This window comes from Diadema setosum, chromosome 15, assembly GCF_964275005.1.
Source record: "Diadema setosum chromosome 15, eeDiaSeto1, whole genome shotgun sequence".
NCBI lineage: Eukaryota > Metazoa > Echinodermata > Echinoidea > Diadematoida > Diadematidae > Diadema > Diadema setosum.
Window position 1 is genome coordinate 15808949 of NC_092699.1, and position 22673 is coordinate 15831621.

Below are 22673 nucleotides of genomic sequence, written 5' to 3' on the forward strand. Positions count from 1 at the left end.
CGATGAATTTGTGTTGTTAGCATTCTAACAAAAGTTACTCAGTATTTCTTATATATTTCACAATTGTTATGTGTGTGTACGCTTTCCTCTTCGGTCCACAAGGGCTTCTGATGCCTGGAAATATTGTGTGACATTGTTCGTAACAATTCTCCTGATTGTAACATTGTTGTTGTTCTTAAACTAACATTATGATTATTCAGTTATTTGGGGGGCTTGCACATTTCAGCCTGTAAAAATATCCTGATAAGAAGAGTAACTGCAACAATGTAGATATTGAAAAACAAAGTAGTAGAAACAGTAAAGGAGGCGAGGCAAAAAAAGGCAAATTTTGAGAAAAAGACATAAAAAACGGAAGATGATAAACGATGATGAAAAAAGAGGGAAAATTTGGCCTATCATGAATTAGTAAATGATATGACCTTCTCAACAATGTCTTATGACACTAATTGAAAATATTTCGAAGGATAACAGTAAGTGAATTGAAATGCTATCAAGGAATATTTTATTTGATGATGATGATGATGAAACAGCATTTATACAGCGCCATTATCTGTAGAAACATTCAAGGGCGCCCAGCTCCCACAAAGTGTCACACATCATTCACAAAGTTGCTGGAAAAGATAAGTCTTCAGTTCAGACTTGAAAGTACTGAGGTTGTTGCAATTCCGAAGCTGGACTGGTAAATATTCTATTTGTAATAAAAACAACACAAAGAAAAAAAATCACATTAATACATAATCAATTTCCAAAAGCCAGGCAGCAAGTTTGTTGTGGTATATACATAATGCGAGCACCGAAGCAGGGCTACATCGAAGCAGATCTGCCCTACTTTGGCAAAAGAAAGCAAGTGACATTTTTATGGATATTGACTTTTTTTTAATTGATTTGGCATATTTGAGGCATGCTCTATTTAACTGAAAAAAATCAAAATTACAATTTTGGCCGACTTCTGAGATATTCAGGTGGCAAAAGGAAGCAAGTGCACAAAATTGCATGAAAAAATGGCAAAATGAAGCAACTTACAACCTTGTGATATGATTGTCATTTGCTTCCCTTCGCCAAATCATTTATATTCACTCACAATATAAGATACTTTGGCAATGAAGGGAGCAAGTAACATGCTTATTACTGTATATGATTGTCACTTGCTTCCTTTTGCCAATTTTTTTATGTTTGCTACAAATCTATAATACTTTGGCAAAAGGAAGCAACTAACATTCTCATTATATGATTGCTACTTGCTTCCTTTTGCCAGATTATCTATATTTGCACACAATCTATACTTTGGCAAAAGAAAGCAAGTAACATACTCATGAAAAATGATTGTCACATGCTTCCTTTTGCCAGATTTTTCATGTTTGCTACATATCTATAATGCTTTGGCAAAAGGAAGCAAGTTTCTATGGGAATATCAAAATTCTTCGATTTGTCATAAATGCATCACCATATGAATTGCACGAATACCGACATTGTTTCTCATCACAAATTTTCATGTTGAAGGGCCTACCCAAAAATATATTTTCTTCATTTGTAGCATTTGTGCTCGATGTCACTTGCTTCCTTTTGCCAAAGTAGGGCAGAGATCAGCTGCTAGCGACCTCTACGACATAAAAATTGTCGAAGGGGGTTTCCCGAAATAGAATATGACGTCTTATATTCGAGCACCAACTCTGCTGATGCAATGTTACGAGTGTAAACACTAGCAAAAATCTGCGAAGGAGATGGAGATGTAAACTCAATTATAGCAACAAAGGTGATCATATGGAAGCTAGGAAATTAACATAGAGAACAATGTCGCTTCGACGGGGCCTGAAGGCCCTCGTCCAAGTAGCAAAACGGCGGATTTTGTGGGCCCAGCGACAAGGAGAACAAAATGTCCGACAGCAGCGTACACTTGGCGATAGCACACATGCACAACACGCCAAGCGACCACATCTCTCCCCCAACCAAGCTCCGCAAGACTTGGTGCTTGCCGAGAAATCCGCATCATTGGTGAGCAGGGCTTCGCGGTACTGGCGGTCGGGAGGGGGCCAGAGACTGTGGTTCACACAAGCGAACGGCAGCAGATCTATTCCTCTTCTTCTGGGGTTTAGCGCCGTCGGGTTTGTGAGTGGAAACCAAGAAAACGTAGAACTAGAACAAGGTGACCACGTTGGTCTTCATCATGGAGTTGACATTGACACAGCAACGCAACTTGTTAGGGTAAGTTTCCCAGATAAAGGGTGAAGTGAGGGATAATAAATCAGCAGTTTACATTCAAACAATTGCATTTATGAATTGGTTATACTGATGAGGAATAAGAATGTTTTCAAAATCTATACTATAGGCCCGGCCGTAGACCTAACAACCCAAATCACACTGAACAAGATTAATAATAATGATGATAAGCAGCCGGATGATGATGCGTGGCAGCTTCACATAAGAATGCATGATTGGATACTGAAGAAAGCAGAACAAAAACATCAAAAGAAGAGAGCATAAATACATTCTAGTCTACATATGATAGCAGGTAAACTGATTAAGCAAGAAGTATTACATTGTACAATGATTGAGATAAGTCATCTTCGACTCGACTAAAGTACCACGTGCCCTCTCTCGACCAGTGCCTTATGCCGAAAGGTCCTGCACTGTATTACATCCAGATCCAGATCCAGAATGAATATTATCAACATTGACAGTTGCATAAAATTTGATTTATCTGAGCCTCCCATATCATCAATATCTTGTTCAATTGTAGACATCTAATTGAATTTCTTGGGGGGGGGGGGTTCATAGTATGTTCTCTGCTCAAGAACTATAATAAATTCCACAAATCCATACATTGAGCTGTTGATTTCTGTACAACACAATGTGAAATTATGAAAATCATCGATCTGGACTTCCCCTTTCAGGAGAAAAGGTTGGAGTTGCAACTGATTGACAAAGTGCCCTTTACGTCGATGTACATGTAGGGCAATTGTCAATCAGTTGCAATGAAAACATCTCGACGGAAGAATTTCATGAATTTGAAGATTGGAGTTGTTTAATACTATCTCTCTCTTTCTCATTCTAAATATAAAACTATTCAGTCTCAGTAGATCTAACTAGTTGTTGAGAGCAAGTCATTAAGAGTAATGCTTATCTCATTTCCAACATTACTCAGAAAAAAAAAACAACTGTTTTGAAATCAGTCCTTTTATGGCTGTGACAGATTTGTTAATATCCTTCATTTCCAGAGATTATAGTAGGCACATTTCCTATACAAAAAGTTTGTGTTTGTCAAGAAAACTGAGAACTCTCATGATTGAGGGTGAAAGTGAAAATGCTGTGGTTCCCCTTTTGCAAGCTTCATGGCTTCACATCATTCATACATATTTATTTCGTATATTCATCTCACGTTGATGGCACTGCCGTGATGATGCACTATACTCCTGCTCTGTTCCCAGACTGTCTTCAGAAATGTCGGCAAGAGACCAGAACCGTCTGATGATGTCCCAGGGCCAGGCTTCTTCCCCGAGGCAATCACTGGCTACGCCGTCTCGGAGCGCATCCTGGCCAAAGGCTCCGAGGGGGTCGTCTATGCTGCCAAGCTGAAGGAGGGGGATTCCCCGGGCAGAGAAGATGAAGATGGTGGAAGAGGAGCTGGACCGGTTGACTTCGTGGAAGAGGGTGAAGGAATGGGAGAAGATTCGCAACAACTTGGGCGAGAGGTGTCTGATGAGTTGGCAGTCTGCGGTGAGGAAGAGTGCAGCTTGGCCATAAAGGTGACCACCCCTCTCTCTCCATCACTCTTTTCCTTAGTAATTATAGAGCCCTGGGTGGTATTCTGAAATCCTTCCTAGGAAGAAATTTCTTCTTCAAAGTCAGGATTTTTTCCTAAGTGGTATTCTGAAAATCTTCCTGAGTTTCTTCCTAAGTGTCTTCCTAACTTTTTTTTCTAAACTTAGGAAGAAACTTAGGAAGATATGCAAATGAGGATGGGATATGCAAATTTCTGACTTATGAAGAAGTTGGTATTCTAGAATGCACTGAGGAAAGAATTTTAGGAAGATTTTTAGGAAAGCCCCACCCCTGTCCTAAGTACATTGTTACAGTGTAAAGATAAAGCAAGCTGCAAATATAGGCGTTTGTCATTCACAGCGCACAACATATGTACTTTGATGCGTGAAATGGGCATGAGAAAGGGGACATGCCATGCACACGTGTACTTAACCTTATGTCATAATACGCGATTGTCATTTGTTGGTTCCTTATAATAGCGCATTTTGTGTTGGCTTAAAGGTAGGGAATCCCATTTGCATGCCTTAAATGAAGAGTTGTATAAATACAGTGGTATGTTGAAGAGAGTATCATTTTAGAAACTCCCATAAAGTATTGAAAGTGGAAGGTAACATTTAGTACATTTTTATGGACCGTTAGATTTTGAATTGAATTTTTTTCGGGGCTCACCGTAAATTCCAGTACATTACTAGGCTACCTTTGCAGACCCATGCACTGCATGTGTGTCCATCATGTATATTTTGTGAAGAAAGTTCATCAAAACTTACAAACATTTCTATATACATTCTTGCCAGACACTCTATATGTTATTACATCAGCTCTTATACTTTTAGATTTGTGTTTATAGATGAAAAAAAAATACCGAAGACTGCAACAAAAAGGCTTAAGTGTGGCTGACACACAAAACTACTGAGCAGTTGAGTTTTGTGCATTATTCAAATTGTAGATAACTGTTGACTTCCAAATTTCTCAGCAGTGGCCTAAACAAGTCCCCTAAGGTTCATATTTAATGTTTTGCTTCATTTTGGGAGGTCTGTAAAAGGTATCCCCTACCTTTAAGAAAGGACGTGGGCGGGGACAAGGACAGCCTTGCATTAAGAAGTTCCTAGGAAGAAATTTCAGAATACCGGGGTATCAATTCTGTCTTTCCTTGGCACTTTCTAAGTTTCTGACTTAGGAAAAACTTGGAAGAAACTTAGGAAGATTTTCAGAATACCACCCCAGGACGTCATGTCGTTTCATCACAGGTACAAATGGTGAATGGTGCTGACCTCCAGTTTAAACTCTGCCGGGGGTCTTAAGGAGTAACAGTACCAAGGCTAAGTACTGTCATGGTTTGCCGAGGTGACTAGCAAGAGTCAGCAAATGGTATTAACTAGGCATATTGTGCCATACAAAGAAAAAGAAAAAGACATTGAAGCAAGTGCTTAAAGCAAAGCCTACACGTCATTGATTCGTGTTGTAAAATGTGTGTACGTGTGTTGTGTGTGTGCATTTGTGAGCTCTGCATGTGCATGTCTCATTGTATGCAAGGATATCTACATGTACAGCACAACTATCGTTTTTTAAGTTGTTCAGTAATGTGATAATTATGTTCCTAAAATGCCTCTCTAAATGATTTTCCCTCATCTCTCTTTCCCTCTCCCTTCTTCCCCATGTGGATGTGTGAAGATGATGTTCAATTACGACGTAAGCTCAACTCCAACTGAAATCATGTCTGAGTTTCGAGCAGAACAGCTCCCTCTCGTGTTGCTGAAAGGACAGTTTGGGAACAGGTATGGTCATGCACTGACAGTCCAGGCTGAGGTTGGAGGTCACTCAGTCTTTAGTGTGGAAAAACAGTAGGTTGGAATTGCTGTGTTGAAAATCTGTTTTGACAAATCCTGCCACCTTAGGTGCTTCCACAACAACACTGTCCCTGTTGTCAAGTTATTTAACTTAAATAACTTGTGTGTGAGAAAGCACACAGGAGAAATTATACTAAAAACCAACATCACTTTCATTACTGTAGTTAAGTTTCAAAACTGAATTGGACCAAAATAGCAACTTTGGTCAGTACAGGGACATAAGTATGAGAGTTCATCACCCCTTTCTTCATGAGAAAGCTTAACCTGTTTTTTAGTTAAAATGCGTAAGATTTTAGAGATTATTTCTTGTTTTCTTGAACTCTCCTTATCACATCATATCAGAGCTACCAAGTCTCACGCATTCTGCGTGAAACTAGAGCATTTAGGGGCCATCTCACGATCTCAAGCATGGCACCCATTTTTCTCACGCATCGGGTGAAGTCTGCAACTTGAGCCTATAATAATGAGCATAGGTCAAAGGATTAAAGTGATAGTTGCAATTGAAGGTATATTTTCCTTTGTCTTTCAAAATAAGTTTAAAAAAAAGTCACTTAAGTATGCACCTGATCGCACCATTAAAAGCTAAGAATTGAAAAAGTTCCCTACCATGGGAGGTATATGGGTGGAAATCACTGATCTCTATGGAAGAACAAAATCATTGTTGGAAATTAGCTGCTTGGTGGAGGTCTGCGCTCTGAGAGTGCTTCTCTAGTTAGTCAAGTTTCAACAAAAGTCACCCTGCTTCAGATAAGTCAACTCTGCATAAGTTGATCTTGTTTGGACTAATGAAAATGTCTCAACTTAGATGACATTCAAATTTTACTTGTACAGAGGAATCATACATGAGGCAGTGAATACAATATTCAGACTTTTTACATTCATCGACTTAGCTGCAGAGTTGACTTACTCAACTTGTGTGGAATTGACTGTATTACCAAGGAATGGTACAAGGAAGGCTATCAGACTATGACTTTCAAAATGTTAGATCCATTGGATATGGTGGCTGTTTTAAACAAGCAAGCAAACAGATTTCAACCTAATGCTACTTGAACAAACACTCTGAAGAGAGTTTTAATCAATACAGTTTCTGGTGACTTTCATTTCAGTGTAATATTTTATCTAGACATAATATCAAAGTGACAAGAATTAGATTGATGTTTAAAGAAGTCTTTCATTTGAGAATTACAAAAAAAGATCTTAGCTGGCTGTCCCTTTTGTGTACATACAGTATCAAATCCTGTCATAGAATTTCACTATTAGGAATACATATTATGTATTACATAGATTTATGAATAGCATTTCAACCATGTGAAAATATGAAAACATGCCTTTTGAGTTTTCTTTGAACCATGAGTTTGTCGTGCATGTAGAATTGTATCGAAGTATATAATTTGTATAGTATATTTTTGCAGACTGCTGTCTACGTATGTCTGGTTTGTGATGTTCCTCTCTGTGTGTGCAGGCGTTCGTGCAATGCTGGCCACCCGAATATCATCCACATGTACGGAGCCTTTGTGGATAAAGTCACCGTCCCAAATCGTCGTGATGCTTTGGAGTTGTTTGACATGGCGTTGCCAAAGAGACTGAACGCATCTGGTGCGGGAGCAGACAGGTCTATGTACATAATCATGAAAAGGTAGGTCACAATTAGAACACCTCCATGTGTATGGAGAGGATATGCTGAACAAAACGGAGAACTCAAGGTCAAAATGTGGAACTACATGTATGACGATTGTCATGGTGGGCTCAAGTTTTCAAACATTGTCTTCGCTGATCTGTGATCATTGTATTAAAGATTACTCACTTTTCAGAGCGCACTGTAGTTATGTCCTTGTCTGACATAATTTTTTTGCAATTTGTGTGTCTGTATTGTGTTTTACACACCTCACTCTGTTGGCTAATTGGAATCATACTCCGAAATATTTACTGTGGTATTAAGAAAATGAATGTTGGTTTCTTTGTGGGGCTTGTGTTGCACAGATCATGCACCATTCCTACAGTAGGAAAATTCGGTCTCTGTACTATGCAGAACTGTAAGCAGGAAATCACAGTATGTAATTATGATGACTCTCTGTGTAATACATGTTGGCTAAGTGAGAAAATCTTGTTTGCTCTTTGTATGAAAAACAGGTACAAATCAACTCTGCGCAGCTTCCTGGCTGATCGAGGGTCAGTCTCCGATCATGTTGCCGCGGTGATCACTGCTCAGATACTGGAAGGTGTGGGGCATCTCGGTGCTCTGGGCATCTTTCATCGCGATCTGAAGAGCAACAACATTCTGGTGGATTTTGATGGTTGTAAGTAGATAACAAATCTTTTCTCTCTATCCCCAAAGGGTGCAGGAGGCATTATGTTTCTCCAGGTTGTGTGTTCTCTTAACTGGTGTACCACATGTACAAAAACAAAACAAAACAAAACAAAACAAAACAAAACAAAACAAAACAAAACAAAACAAAGCAAGAAGCAATCCAGTTTAATATACACTTTTTCTCATGGAATTACTGAATTCACTCATAACCCATCAATGCATATTGTACCAAGGTATGTTATTTAGAAGCTTTGAATAGACTTGAGCTCTGCTGATTGTGATTGTGATTTTTACGAGAAAACACTATGAGCAAAGTGTTGAGAATTTAAAGCAGTAATATAATAGATTAGGGCTTGGGGTGGTGTTCTGAAAATATTCCTAAGTTTCTTCCTAAGTTTCTTTCTAAGTCAGAATCTTAGGAAGTGCCTAGGAAAGACAGAATTGGTATTCTTAAATTTCTTCCTAGGAACTTCTTAATGCAAATTAGGCCATCCTTATCCCCGTCCACATCCTTTCTTAAGCCAATACAAAATGACGTATTATTAGGAACCAACCAATGACAATTGCGAATTATTATGACGCAAGGTTAAATACATGTGTGCGCGGCATGTCCCTTTTCTTATGCCCATGTCACGCATCAAAGTACATGTTGCGCGCAGTGAATGACAAGTGCCTGTCACAATATTTTGCAGCTTGCTATATCTTAACAACGTACTTACGACAGGGGTGGGGCTTTCCTAAATATCTTCCTAAAATTCTTTTATCAGTGCATTCTAGAATACCAACTTCTTCCCAAGTCAGAAATTTGCATATCTCATCCTCATTTGCATATCTTCCTAAGTTTAGGAAAAAAGTAAGGAAGGCGCTTAGGAAGAAACTCAGGGAGATTTGTTAGAATACTACCTAGGAAAAAATCCTGACTTAGGAAGAAATATCTTCCCACGAAGGATTTCAGAATATCACCCTTGGTCTCCGAAGCTTCTCCCGATAGGGCTTGTTCTCACTGGTGGCTTGACTTTTTCTCCTGTGATGATCCTCAGTTCACTCCTCTTAGATTTGCAACGTGGATGTTAAGGGCACATAGATTCTGTGGTCTAGTCGAATGTGAATGCGGGCGCACGGCGCAAGTTTCCTACAGAGACCTGTTATCGACTCCTCTTTAGCGCTTACACTTTGACCAATTTCCATGAGTGCGAAGAAGTCTGATCCACTGTAGTCAGTGGTCCGTCCGATCACAGTTCGGCTCATGATTCGGCTGATGATGACAGCACGCACCCTGGCATCACTACAGACTGTGTGATGCGTAGAAAAGACAACGAAGGCAACGTTACCTTGCAACACCTACACGCTTTACTCTTGATGACAGCTCAACTTCGGCAATCTTTGTATCAATGCTAATGGTGAGCGGCACTATCATCCAACAGCCCCCCTGCAACTACTGGGTCTACGCACCTTTAAGAGGGGGATGAAAACCCCGTTCTGAGCTTATGCAAGACTGCTTGTCGATATTAATCTCGCGTCTTCTGAGTTCTCACATCAGTTCTGGGTCATTTTAGAGTCCGCTCAAATTCATGATGCTGAGAACTAGTGTATGCCATTATGACAAACGACATATGAGGGCGCCATTTTACTTTGTATAGGCTGCTTCCTTGCGAAATCTAAAGCTACTTTGCAACACAATGCTGGGAGAGAGGAGAACAGCCAACGTGATTCTTATCTTAAAGGCATAATTTACCATTTGCAAATGAAACAAAAACCCAATATTAATGCTTCAAAATAGTTCTAAAATGTGAGTTAGGGCTAGAAACAACCACTGTAAAAATTTGAATCTGTATAATCAATGTTAAGTGTTGTTAAATACACAAAATGTGAACAAAAGTTATAATAAAAATGTTTCCGGATTAAACCCTCTACAGTTAGGGTTTATTTAGAAAAACACTGATATCTCCTCATATTATAGGCTTTATTGCAACAATTTCATATGGTAGGATGTTTTGTGATACAACAGACCCACACAAGTGCATCAAATGTGATATCTTGAAAATTTTTGAAATCAGCACTCCCAAGGGTAAACTGGACCTGTAATGTCAGCGTTGCAAATCTACAGCTCCCTATTACTATCAGTATCTTGACTGGGCCTTTAAAATGTGCTTGACTGTGAGCTGGTAGATACTGTAATCGGCGGTGTAAGATGGTTTTCGCGTGTTTTTTATTCCGCGGAATCAGGACATTAACTACTGGAACATATGGCATCCAAAAATATTCGCATGCTTGTATTTTCGCTCTAGCGTCTGGTTGCGCGAAATGCGTGAAAATTTCCACACTACAGTAAGTACAATAATTATTTTGACAAAGGCATTCTGGGAACTGGATTCATGGTTGCTGGAGGCCATTCCATGCCAGTGGGCAGCAGGTCTATGACCCAATCTTTCATTGCTGTACAATCCTGTTCACCCCAAAATTCTTCATCATCTAAACCCCTTGCTTCTCAACCTTTTGTTTGTTTGGTTTTTTTTAAACCTGAGGCCCACTCTGACACCTACAATTTTATATGAGGCCCTGTTCAATACAAGTCTTTCTTTTTTATTTAATTTGGAAGGCATTGTGGCTCACCTGCAAGAACTTCTTGTAACTGGTGTCAGTATCACCTTTCTACCTGATGTCAAGTTCAAGTTCAGGTTGATTTATTATTTCCAACAAAATGATCAGGGATACAATGAAATGTTCGCGTATACAAAATAATGTCATGAAATCAGTACAACAATGTGATGAACATAATAACATGTAATAAAAACACAGGTAAATCATCAACAGAGATACAAATATATGTTATATCATTATGGTATTAAAGCTCAGACACAAAATTGTTGGAAATGGAGGGGACTGCTAAAAAGCAGAGCTAGTAACATCTTGTAATAATAATAATAATAATAATAATAATAGCTTGTAATATCGATGATGCAATGCCGTCCTGATTTTTGGCCTGAGATGTGACTTAGATGAACTATGAGATTATGAAATATGTAGAGAAATTATATGCATGTACTGTAAGTTTTTTTTTGTGTGTAAAATCTTCTGTTGTCTTTTGTTTAAGCAGTATGATAGGAATATATTCTGTACTTTTTGTTCTTCCTGTTGTATGTACGGGTATATACTCAAAGACTCCTTAAAAATGCTTAAAGAAATTTTTGCTGATTCCATAAACAGGCTGCAGGACTTTTGACCCCCCCCCCCCCCCCGAAAAAAAAAAAAGTGGGGGGGGGGGGGGGGGAATGCATCATTGATTATGACCTCTATTGCTTAAATATTGGCAGGTGAAGAGAGCCCTCGTGTGGTGATTGCTGACTTTGGATGCGCCATAGCATGTACACAGAACCAGCTATCCCAGAGAGTGCAAGAAGGTGACAGGGCCAGACAAGGGAATATCGCCCTCATGGCGCCAGAGGTAATGAAAAATTATGTAGATAAAATTACCAGCGGGGGGGCAAAAAAGATAATTTTCTCTCCTATAATAGTAGAAGTGGTAACAGACATTTTTTTCGGGTCTGTCAGGTCTTTATTTATTTATTTGTTTGGCATATCAAAAAAGAATGCAAATAGCAAATCATGTTACATTATATTTAGAATGATAATTTTTATTATATTTTGTAGAGCATTGTTCTTTGATGTTTTATTGGGAGTATTTTTTATGAAAAATTCTTTTAGCACAATGTCGGAGACACACGGTGAAAAGCTCAGCTCAAATCTTGCTTTTCTAGACATCGTCTTTAAGCAGTAAACAATAATATATATAAATCATTTTCTTTTTTTTAATTGGGAAAAAAATAATCTGTCCAATCCAAGTCCTCCTCAGATGTTCCTCTTATGTACCATATCGTCGCTGGGGTGACAAAACCTCGTATCTCAAAATCGTCAAATGTTCAGTAGAGCGAAAAAACATGGCGGCCAAAGCACTATAGTGAATGGGAAAGCCTTCTCTTTGACATGTCATGGTGGCTTCATTTTTGGAGTAAGACAGTTGGGATTTGGCCAAGACATCACTTGACCCATTATTTGACCATTAAGCTAAAAAAAAAATTTTTGACATTTTTGAGATACGAGGTCTTGTCACCCCAGCGACGATATATATCATTGTGTCTCTTCTCTCATTCATTTATGCCCACTCTTCTCCATTCTTACCGGTATATGTACACAATTCTTTGCAATATATTCAATATATATTTTATCATTAGTCTTACATCATAGAATCCAGTTTGCTTGTGTCCGCGATGGCACATGTTGTAGTTTCATTTTTTTTTTCCTTTTTTTTCCTTCCTAATTTGATCTCATGTCAGTTGACATTGGTTCCTTTGATTTTATTTTATATCTGTTTGTAGTTCTTCATTCTCATGTATTTTCTGAGGGTCCCATATCGTACACGCTTTGCTTTTTAGTGGGACCCTCCATTTCCATTCCCATCCTTATCTAACTTGTACTCTGCATATGTATGTATTTTTTAGAAATACAAAAATATGTTTTCTTCATTTTATTAGTCATTATCACATGTATTTGTTAATCTACATTTATGTAATTAATACACTGCTTATACATTGTATATAATTTTCTCTGTTTATTTAAAGGACAAGTTCACCTTCATTAACATAAGGATTGAGAGAATGCAGCAATATTAGTAGAACACATCAGTGAAAGTTTGAGGAAAATTGGACAATCGATGCAAAAGTTATGAATTCTTAAAATTTTTGTAATGGAACCGCTGGATGAGGAGACTACTAAGGCTCGTGATGTCATACAAGTATAACAGTATAAAGAAAATGTAAAGAAAATTCAACATACTTTCACTTTTTTCGCATAATAAAAGAGCACTTGACTTGCCTCTTTCTGAAGGCAATGGGAATAATATTACCCATAACATATGTTAGTAACAAGTCAAGGGAATGTGTACTTTTTTCAGAAGATGAAATTTTGTGAAATTCTCTTTATATTTTCCTTATATTGTTGTACGCATGTGACATCATACACTGCAGTAGTCTTCTCATCCAGTGGTGACTGCACAAAAACTTCAAAAATTCATAACTTTTGAACGGATTGTCCGATTTTCCTCAAACTTTCAATGATGTGTTCTACTAATATTGCTACATTCTCTCAATCCTTATGTTAATGAAGGTGAACGTGTCCTTTGAATAAATTTAAACTTTGAACTTTAAACTTTGAAAAAAAAAATGTGTATGTCATGTGTTTGGAGTGATAGGCTAAATGAATAAACACAACATCTAATACATCATTTTCAGGTGAAAAAAGCACACAGACAGAAAAACATCTGTTACCATGACTACCTGAAAGCCGATTCCTGGGCTGTTGGGGCAATAATCTATGAGATATGTGGTCAGAAGAATCCCTTCTATGATGGTCTTGATGGTGCAGGCTACAGGAGCCATAGCCTCCCCCAACTCCAAAGTGAACATATGGGACTGAGGCTTGTTTGCCAACTGCTCTTGGAAAGCGCACCTTGTGATGTGAGTGATAATTGGCGTGTCACTTTTGCATAGTCAAACCAATGGGTTTGGCGTTTTCAAAATCTCTTTTTGTTAAGTTTTTTCTTTATCATGTACAGGTATGTTGTTTATTTTTTGTTTCAAGAGTTAGCATTAGCATCATTTGGCACTAGGACCATCCAGAATCTTTAGTACCGGTACTCGGTCTTTTAGTTTTAGCCCACAATTATCAAAATCATGGGCATACATACCAAGCACTTGTGTTTGACTCAAATCGATGACCTCCTGATTGCTTGACAGGCATTATACCCACTAGACTACAGAGGCTATTTTGATACATGCATGAAGGGTTACTTGACAATGAATTAGAATGAAAAGAACTTAACTCAAGAATCATTAAGTTGAATGAATGCGCAATATCTGCTGCTACAAGGATCAGAACCATGACTGGCTACTGGGCTGAAGCTTGGTACTCTAGTTGATCCAATACCTCCCTGGCAGTCAGGATCAGCCAACCAGAGAATGGATGCTCACAGTTTTTTTATTTTGCCATCACTAAAACGCTGAATGATCATGTTTATTTACTGAGATGAAAGGCAAATTGTCAGTGGTTCGCAATATAAATAACCTGATGCTAGAAACGTTCATTTGAAAGAATATGGTAAAGCAAAGTATTATAGTTTGCTCTTGTATTATATACAGGTCAGGGAAGATGGTACACTTTGTGCAACTATCTGAAATTAACTTTCTGTTTTCCCTCAGCGCCCCTCCCCCTACACTGCAGCCAATATCTTGCACCTGTTTCTATGGCAACCTCCTGTTGGTGGTCTTGCTAGGTTGTGCCAGAGTCAGTCTTCTACAGAGAGAGAGCTGAGTTCCTGGCTTCTAAAGGTACGTGGCTCTGAGGAAAAATGGGGGGGGGGGGGGGGGAGGGGGGTAAAGAGAGAAAACATATACAAGAAAGATGCTCTTTTCACCATAGTCTGCAACTGAGAAATTGTCATTTGCTCCTTACAAAATCATGTACAGAAGTTGACCAGCAAAAGCGGGGAAACTAGAAAACATGTGAACAGTTATGACCATGTATCAGAAAACCAACCAAAAGTTGCACACCCCAATTTATGTGAGGACTCAAAAATAGGTGAAGTGTGCCAACCTAGTCGGCATTGATTTTTTGTTGTTGTTTAACCCTATTCCCACTGGGGGGGGACATTTTGGCCCCCCCCCTCGACGTTTTGCGTGATTATTCCGCAACGCGTGATGCTCTCGCCGCGACATTTTATGACTTTTTTCTTTCAAGTATCGCGCAACTTTTGAGACCAAATTTGTTGCTCCCGGGCATACCGTTTTGAAGCCACATCCCCTTTGAAAAAAATTCGTCGACCCAAGAATTGCACAAAAACGTGATTTTGTGTACAAATCCAATGTAAATTGTGTTTTTGCAATTAATTCATATAAAAATAAATATTTTTACTTTCAATGGCTGACAATAATTTATTTTAGCCTGATTATGCTTCAAAAAGTTTCTGCGACAAATTTTGACAAAAAAAAAACAACAAAAGGTTAAAAAACAACGAACTACATAAGAAATTCAATAAACAATAAAATACAGAAGAAATAATTATGAAGCTGAATTTTCACTTCAATATTATTGTTGAGGATATTGAAAAGAATATGTTCACCAAAAATTAGAAGTCTTGGAGCTTTATTCTTTTATTTTTAGGCGAAAAATTATTTTTGCATAAATTAGCATAAATTAATTAATATAAAATACATAAATTAAAATTTGGAAAATCTAATGATACGGTCTTGTAGATTACATTGGCCTCTATCGTAGTGCAATTTTTCATGAGGCTCAAAAAAGGCCCTGTGGGATTAGGGTTAATAATATGATATTCTGAGAGAGCAATTTGTCTTCTACATTAGTCTTAAGTTTGTGGTCATTAAATGAATGGGAAATTGCACTTGTTTGCAGTTTTACTGGAACACCTGTTTTTGTAGAATATTGTGAAAAGCTAAGTCTTATAGGCACCTTTTAATTTCTTAAAAACCCTTTAAATGCTGTTCACTTTCAATTCTAGTTACTTTAGAAAGAATGTTAGTATTAGTAAGGAATAGAATTTTCTAATAGAGTGTGCACAATTTCAGCTTAATCTGATAATCCCGTCATTGTGGATGTTATGGTATTTTATGTCCTTGTTTTATGTTTTTATTTTTTTTTGTCACATTCACTGCACAGAGCTCGGCATAGTGCAAGATAAGGTACTTGAATAGACCCTAAACTTCAGAGCCTTTTTTCTTAGTAAACTGTTCGCCAGAGTGTGTACTTTCCTTTCTGCTATTTAGATGGGTTAGGAAAGTCTGTCTTTATCAAAATGTAGAGTCTGCTCTTTCAGAATCTAAGAAATTCATATTTGGCGACTTTTTGTTAGTTTGTGATGCAGGGTCATATTTGATAAAGAATAAAAATGTGGCTCAGCATATGTGATGATACAGGTGACTCCTGATAAAACTAAGTCCCCAGGACTGGCAGTTTCTTTTGTTGTCTCAAAATTTTCATCAAAATCTAAAAAAGATATACATGTACATGTATATCTGGTAGATAATGATTTTGGGACATAAGTTGTAGTTCATTGTAATGAAATGTCTTTATAAATATATTTGTTTAAACAGGAGTGCACTATAGTGTGGAGGTACTGTTCAGCCTCTTTTTTGCCTTTGCAACCTCATTGTCCTCAAAATCACATTTCTGTGGTTGGATACTGCATCCCTTTTTGTTATTATCGGTTCATTAATTAGATTAAAGTATCTCCTATCATCAGAACCTTCTGTTCACCATGTATTTTTTTTTTCAGTTGCAGGATTTTTAGTGGCCTTCTTGAATGTAATATGTAATACTGTATAAGCTGTTATTTTCGCGTACAGATATTTTCGCGAATAAGAAGGTCACAGACATTTTTGATAGATGTTGTTTTCGGGAATTGACACCAACGCTATCTCACATGCATTGTTACTCTAGTGTATGGTGACATTTTCGCGTGTTGTTCAATTCGCGATCCAACTGTGATTCGCGAAATTCGCGAAAATTACACCCTCGCGAAAATAGACACTTATACAGCATGTATGGTCAAACATTAAACTTAAGAGGTTTTTTAAAGGGAATTGGCCATGTCAGTTATAAGTTAGTCTGATAAGAAAAAGTAAAATCATTTAAGCACAACAGTGAAAATTTTATCAAAATCAGAGAAAAATTAGGGAAGTTATGACATAGTGTTAGGCTAATTTCTGCAAAGCAGTTCCGGTACAGTTGATATGAATATGCAAATGAGTGAGGTGATGATGTAATCACCTCACGATTTTCCATTGATTGTGTACAAAAAATTAATGGTTAATTCATATTTCCTGCTATTTGAGTGTAAAACATAATGTCATTCTTTCCTGACTACTGTCAAAATGATCAGTCAGCTATTATACAGTATGTCCCCAAATAAAATTACATTTGAATTTCGTCATTGATAACTTTCAATATGATTAAACTGAATGCTATTTCAGGGTCTAAAAATATAACATCTTACCTATATTTTGTAGAAAACCCTATTCAATTTGGTTCAGTGGTCACAGAGATATATATATCATTGTGAAGCTTGTCATGGGTATGTTTCTTTAAAGTTTAGCACTTGGATGCTCTCTTAATGGCATATTAATGTCTGGACACAATGGACAAAACTTGGAGGGAAGGGATTCCTGACATGCTGTCTGAAGATCCTCATTTCTCTTTGACCAGTGAAGCAAATCGGATGGGGTTTTCTGTAATATGTGGGTTGGTAAGTTATAGTTTCATTCCCTGAAACTGTATTTGGATTGATTCACTATTTTAAAAGTTTTCGTTGCAGAGGGTCCTGTTTTATTTACTTTTTTTTTTTTGGGGGGGGGGGGGGGGGGGAGTGGAGGACATACAGTATTTCAGGATTTGAGACTAGGGCATTCCTGTAGATTTTAAGACATTATGTACACTGTCTGTCAGATTGGGAGGGGATGACATCATCAGATCACTGTTTGCGCATTCATATTGACTGTTCTAGAACTTCTTAGTGAAAATTAGCAAAATTTCACAATTTCATGACTTCCATAATTTTAATCCGATTTTGATCACTATTTCACTTTTGTGCTTTTAAGATTTCACCCCTTCTTTTTAGACTGTTATTTTTCCTGTATTTCCTCTCTAAAGTGCATGCTTTTCTCTCAACTTTGAAAATTTTGTACGTATTCTTTTCCAAGCAATTCCAAGCAAATTCATCAAGTTTAAACTGTCCCATGTAATATTTTTCCATAATGAGGTATGCAGTGAAACTGATGGTTGTCAATTGAATAATGTTGAAATGAATTTTCTGCAGCATAATTCCCCGAGGATTGAGAGGGTTAAGCGGCTTTCACCACCCAGGTCCTAACCTCGATATGAAGCTTACTACACATTAATTGAAGGTTTTTTTTTTTGTTGTTGTTGAAGGGATGTAGAATAGAGGGCATATGCTTTCACACCCAATAATCAAAAGTGTAAAGAATTTGTGTTGCAGATTACACTTTCTGAGGAAATGACATCTGTGTGATAATTCTTTTTCAGATAGTTGCCGAGATGGCCAAATTTTCAGTGTTAATCAATGAAGAGTACAGTATGCCGTACCAAAGTTCAAGAGAAATTATGTGGAATGCTCTTTAAGTTAAAAAAAAAAAAAAATAAAAAAAAGAAGATGCTTGGTACCCAGTATGGAAAAGGAACACTTGCTAGAAAATTGAATAGACATTGCAGCACAGGCTTCAATTTGTTTGTTGTTATCTAAAAGTTACATTTCAAAAAGATGCTCTTTGCAGTGCCCTTGTATCTGTATTTTGCATTTGAAAAAGTGTATTGGATGGGGAGTACAATAAGTACACTATTATTATTATCATTATTATTATTAGTAGTAGTAGTAGTATCATCATTGTCAACAGCAGCAGCAGCATTAACCCTAACCAGGCCTGGCATTTTATTATCTGTGGCATAATCTACCAAACTATACAAAAAGAAATGGAAATTTTCATTATGATAATTGATTATGCTAATATATTATGCATAAAAGCATACATTTTGCTCTAAATCAGAAAGTAGAGGTCCTGGAATCCTAATTTTTGGTGATAACATTCTTTGAAGCATTCCTAACAATGTATGTGGAAAAAAAATCTGGTATCAAAATCAACTGCTTATGTATTTTACTGTTTTATTAATTTCTTATGTATTTCCTTGTTTTTCGACTTTTTGTTTTATCATTTTGTTTTTCACAAAATTTATGACAGAACCTATTTTAAGCATAATTATGCTAATATTAATTGATTTCAGCCTATGAAAGTGAAAATAATCTTATCTTTATGAATAAGATGAGAAAACTCCATTTGCATAGACTTTATACTGGTACACAAATCACTTTTTTTGAGCCACTTTCGATCTGACAGGCATGTATGAAAGGTGCAGCGTCGTAACGGTATACACGATTTTCACGAAAATGGTGTCAGAAGATGTGCGAGACTGTGCGAGACTGTGCGAGTAAAAAGTCAGCGAATGGCGCGGTCAAAAAATTTCATGTGGTGGAGTAGTCATGAAAAATGTTGAAGGGGGTTGATTCAAACCCCCCCCCCCGCCTTTTTAGGGTTAAATAGTTATCAGTATCGTTACCATAATTCTCGTATTTTATCATCAAAAATGTACCCTTCAATATGAAGCAATTTATTACACAAATTTAATGGAACTCTCTGGGAATTATGCAGAATAACATTTTCAGTAATCAACCACACAATAATCAGGCACTGATTTCAAACCATGAGGAGTAGTGATCTACATAATCATTTTCTATGAATTATAAATTAATCATTTTTTGTTGTTGTTTTAAAGGAGACCTCTGGATGATTGGCAGACTTTTACATTTGAACAACTATAAATTAGTTATACTGAGTACAGATTTTGAGAATTCATAGTGATTGGGATGAGGAATAAGAATATTTCCAAAATTCATAACAAATTGCAGTGAACAAGGATGATGACATGGCAGCCTCACCATAAGAATGCCTGAGTTGGGGCTCAAGGAAGCAGAATAAAAGAAGAAGGCATGCATAGATTCTACACAGGTGAACTTGTTCAGCAAGCAGTATTGTAATGGAATTACATGGCTACATTTCTGAAATATGTGAGGCTCCTCTGTCATCAACACTGTTCAGTGTAATTTGTTTAAGATTTTTCAGAGTATTGGTTTCTCTGCTCAAGGACCACAATAACTTCCACAAATCTATGCTTGAAGCTGTCGATTTATGTACTACATGATGTGAAATTATGAAAATCATCCGGAATGCCCCTTTAATCTTGTCGATTTTCCAGGTTGCTATGACGCAACTATTTCGAAGTAAGGAGATGGGTTCTAGTAGCCATTTGGCTGGCGTACCAGATGGTAAGTGTGAGGAGGAACTACTCCATGTGTTTCTCAGGCGTGTGGATGCTGAGGACCTCCTTGACGCAGCCAATCGTGTGGTGGCATCCTTCAAGAGGACCTTCAACTTCCAGTGCTGCTCCAGGGACTGCTCCGCACCGTGGGAAACAGCCGCAAGGTTGACGATGTGGGAGTCTGCGTGCCTGCCTGGGCTGGCCTGACCCTCAAGCTGATCTCCACCGTTATGTTTCTCCCCCTCCCCACCATCCTTCCCCCTCCCCCCCCCCCAACCCCCTTCTCCAACCTTGAGGGGGTGTGTTGTCAGAACCAGATACACGACACCTCCCGACGAAACAATGCCAAAACACCTGTCACTTCCAGGCAACTCAAAAACATCTCTCCATTGTACTGCAAGTAATCAATGACAGTGATACAGAAATCTTTTATTGATTTATCTTATCCATTCATATATTGCATGTGATGTTTTTTTTTTAATGGATTCAGAGGGAAAAATACTTGGTGAAGTATCTTATTATCATTTTATTTAATATATTTTTCTTTTGCGGTCCTGAATGTGGTGCTTCACATGTTATTTTCCAGCTTAACTGAGCATGGCAATGAACTTTTTTTTTTTTTTTTTTAAGCTGTTGATAACACCTGTTCCTATAACAGTAAAACTAGAATTATATTACGTTCCTTCCAGAGTATCATTTAATAAAATTAAGATGTCTGCTGTCAACGTTTTAGCCTTCCTAGTATCTTAACCCTAGTTAGGCTGGGCCTTTTTGCCTGTGCTAAATCTTAGGGGGGGGGGGGGGGCAGATTCTTCTTGTCACTGACCACTTTTGTATCAGAAACAGCACCAGATCAACAATCGAAGTGATAAATAGTACCAAAAAACAGGTTTTTATGAGTTTTATATCAGAGCACTGTTTTCCACAGGAAATGTACACAAAATCTTAAAAATTGCACTCATTTTGTCATGACATGCAGTTACAGAAATGGGTAACTCTTCGTAAAGGTACGTCCCATATGTTGTGAAGTTGGTCTCAAAAGTTGCATGAACTTGAATAAAAATATGTCAAGAAGCCTCGTGTCGAGGCCTTTATGCGTTGCAGAGTTATTGCACGAAGGGGGGGGGGGGGTGTTGATTCTGCCCCCATCCCTTTTAGGGTTAAGACGTTACACTTCATTATGACTTTTGATGAGAACAACTGAACCCAAGCACGCATGCACACACACACACGCACACACACACACACACACACGCACACACTCATGCAAATACACCATTATTTCATTCTGTAACCCAAGAACTTGACAGAATAGAGCCAGCCACTGTGCTGTCCCATATTTTTTCCCGGACTCTAGGAGGTATGTTATAGGGCACATTTTGGTAAATTACCAAAATGTGCAGTTACCAAAATGTGCAGGACATTAATGGCACATTTTGGTTACTTTCTGCTCCTCCACCATCATCACAAAAACAAATTAAAATTGTATCGCCACCCATGACCCTGTATTATGAAAGTGCCATGGCAGCACAGGGACTCAATACATTGACATATCTATGCCAGAAAAATGCCCCCCACCCCCCTTCACAAAATTACTAGCAATGAACACCAGTCCTGCCCGCTGGTACAATTATTGATCACCTTAATTGAATTCTTACTCCTGGAATGCTAAATCTCCTACCAATAAACATGACCCACACTTACAACTTTGGGACCCTACCCCCTAAGAATGATCCTTACCAAGTTTGATTGTCTGAAATCCTCCCACTGGTTCTGAAGAAGATGAAAATGTGTTTTCCCCCTTGCCCCGGTCTCCAAGGTTGATACCCTAGATTCCCATAAACAAATTATATTCTTCAGCTGTAAAGATATCCATGTACAACATATCTTGCATGTAATGATTTTTGGCCTGGAGCACAAATTTCTACCTATTTCCCCATGGGGGCCATATGCCCAACAGAAACAACCTTATTACCCAAATCCCTAACAAGGATGATCCCCACCAAGTTTGATTGAAATTCGTCCACTGGTTCTGAAGAAGAAGATGAAAATGTGTTTTCCTCCTTGGCCCCCTCCCCTCAAAACTTTCATCCCCATCTAGTGGCCCCAAGGCGGCCCCCAAAAACAAAAAGCGATAGCAATGTGGGCCAAAAAAGTGTTTTGCCTGTCTTTACTGCAGGACCATAACACCTTAACTCCTTGACCGAATCAACTCTTAAGCCCATCCATGGATTTTTAGTGCAGTTACTACTTCAAAGCTTTCATTCCTCATAGAAAGTTTGGTCCCTACATACAGAGTTTCCAAGGGTAACATGTTGTTTGGTAATTAGACCCAACCCATGACCTGCTGATAGATTTGATGCCGGGAAATGTTACCACGGCCTTCAGTGAATCTTTAACCAACCAGGCGCGAGGATCTTAGCTCAGCTGTAGCCTTGGCACATGTAACTGTTAAAAGATGTAAATGTTATGGTGATTGAACATTCTTACCGAAATAGAGCCCATTTCAATGATAACACAATATTTTATGTGATCTCCATGTACATTAAATTTCAGAATGACATGAGCAGTATCTAGAATTCCGAGTTTGTGTGAGATGTTGACTTGTGAATGAGTGTGACTGAATGAATGAGGTCAGTTGACATAATGATAAGAGTTTAGTAGTTGGTGCTATAATGCAAACTTATGGTATGAGTATATTGGAAGCATATTATTTTATGTCACATAAATTTGTTTCATCCCACTATTCATGCTTCTTAGGTATCTTTTATGTTTGAACAACTGATTACTCATGTTTTCTT

The 22673-nt window shown here is 37.9% G+C and overlaps 1 protein-coding gene across 1 annotated transcript; it reads left to right on the plus strand.

Moving 5' to 3' along the window:
* The first annotated feature begins 1689 nt into the window (after window positions 1–1689).
* LOC140238558 (serine/threonine-protein kinase PINK1, mitochondrial-like) lies at window positions 1690–20079 on the plus strand. Its single transcript, XM_072318460.1, has 9 exons — window positions 1690–2202; window positions 3426–3743; window positions 5431–5534; window positions 7069–7242; window positions 7737–7903; window positions 11229–11359; window positions 13203–13427; window positions 14169–14297; window positions 19810–20079. Exons 1-9 carry the CDS (start codon window positions 1792–1794, stop codon window positions 20077–20079), a joined length of 1929 nt encoding a protein of 642 aa, XP_072174561.1. The 5' UTR covers window positions 1690–1791.
* The last annotated feature ends 2594 nt before the right edge of the window (window positions 20080–22673 follow it).

Bases quoted from the DNA above. Each gene is read 5' to 3' on its own strand.
- LOC140238558 (XM_072318460.1), top strand. From the start codon at position 1,792: ATGTCGCTTCGACGGGGCCTGAAGGCCCTCGTCCAAGTAGCAAAACGG. The intron at 13,428-14,168 runs GTGAGTGATAAT...GTTTTCCCTCAG, and splicing joins TGGAAAGCGCACCTTGTGAT to CGCCCCTCCCCCTACACTGC. The intron at 14,298-19,809 runs GTACGTGGCTCT...TCGATTTTCCAG, and splicing joins TGAGTTCCTGGCTTCTAAAG to GTTGCTATGACGCAACTATT.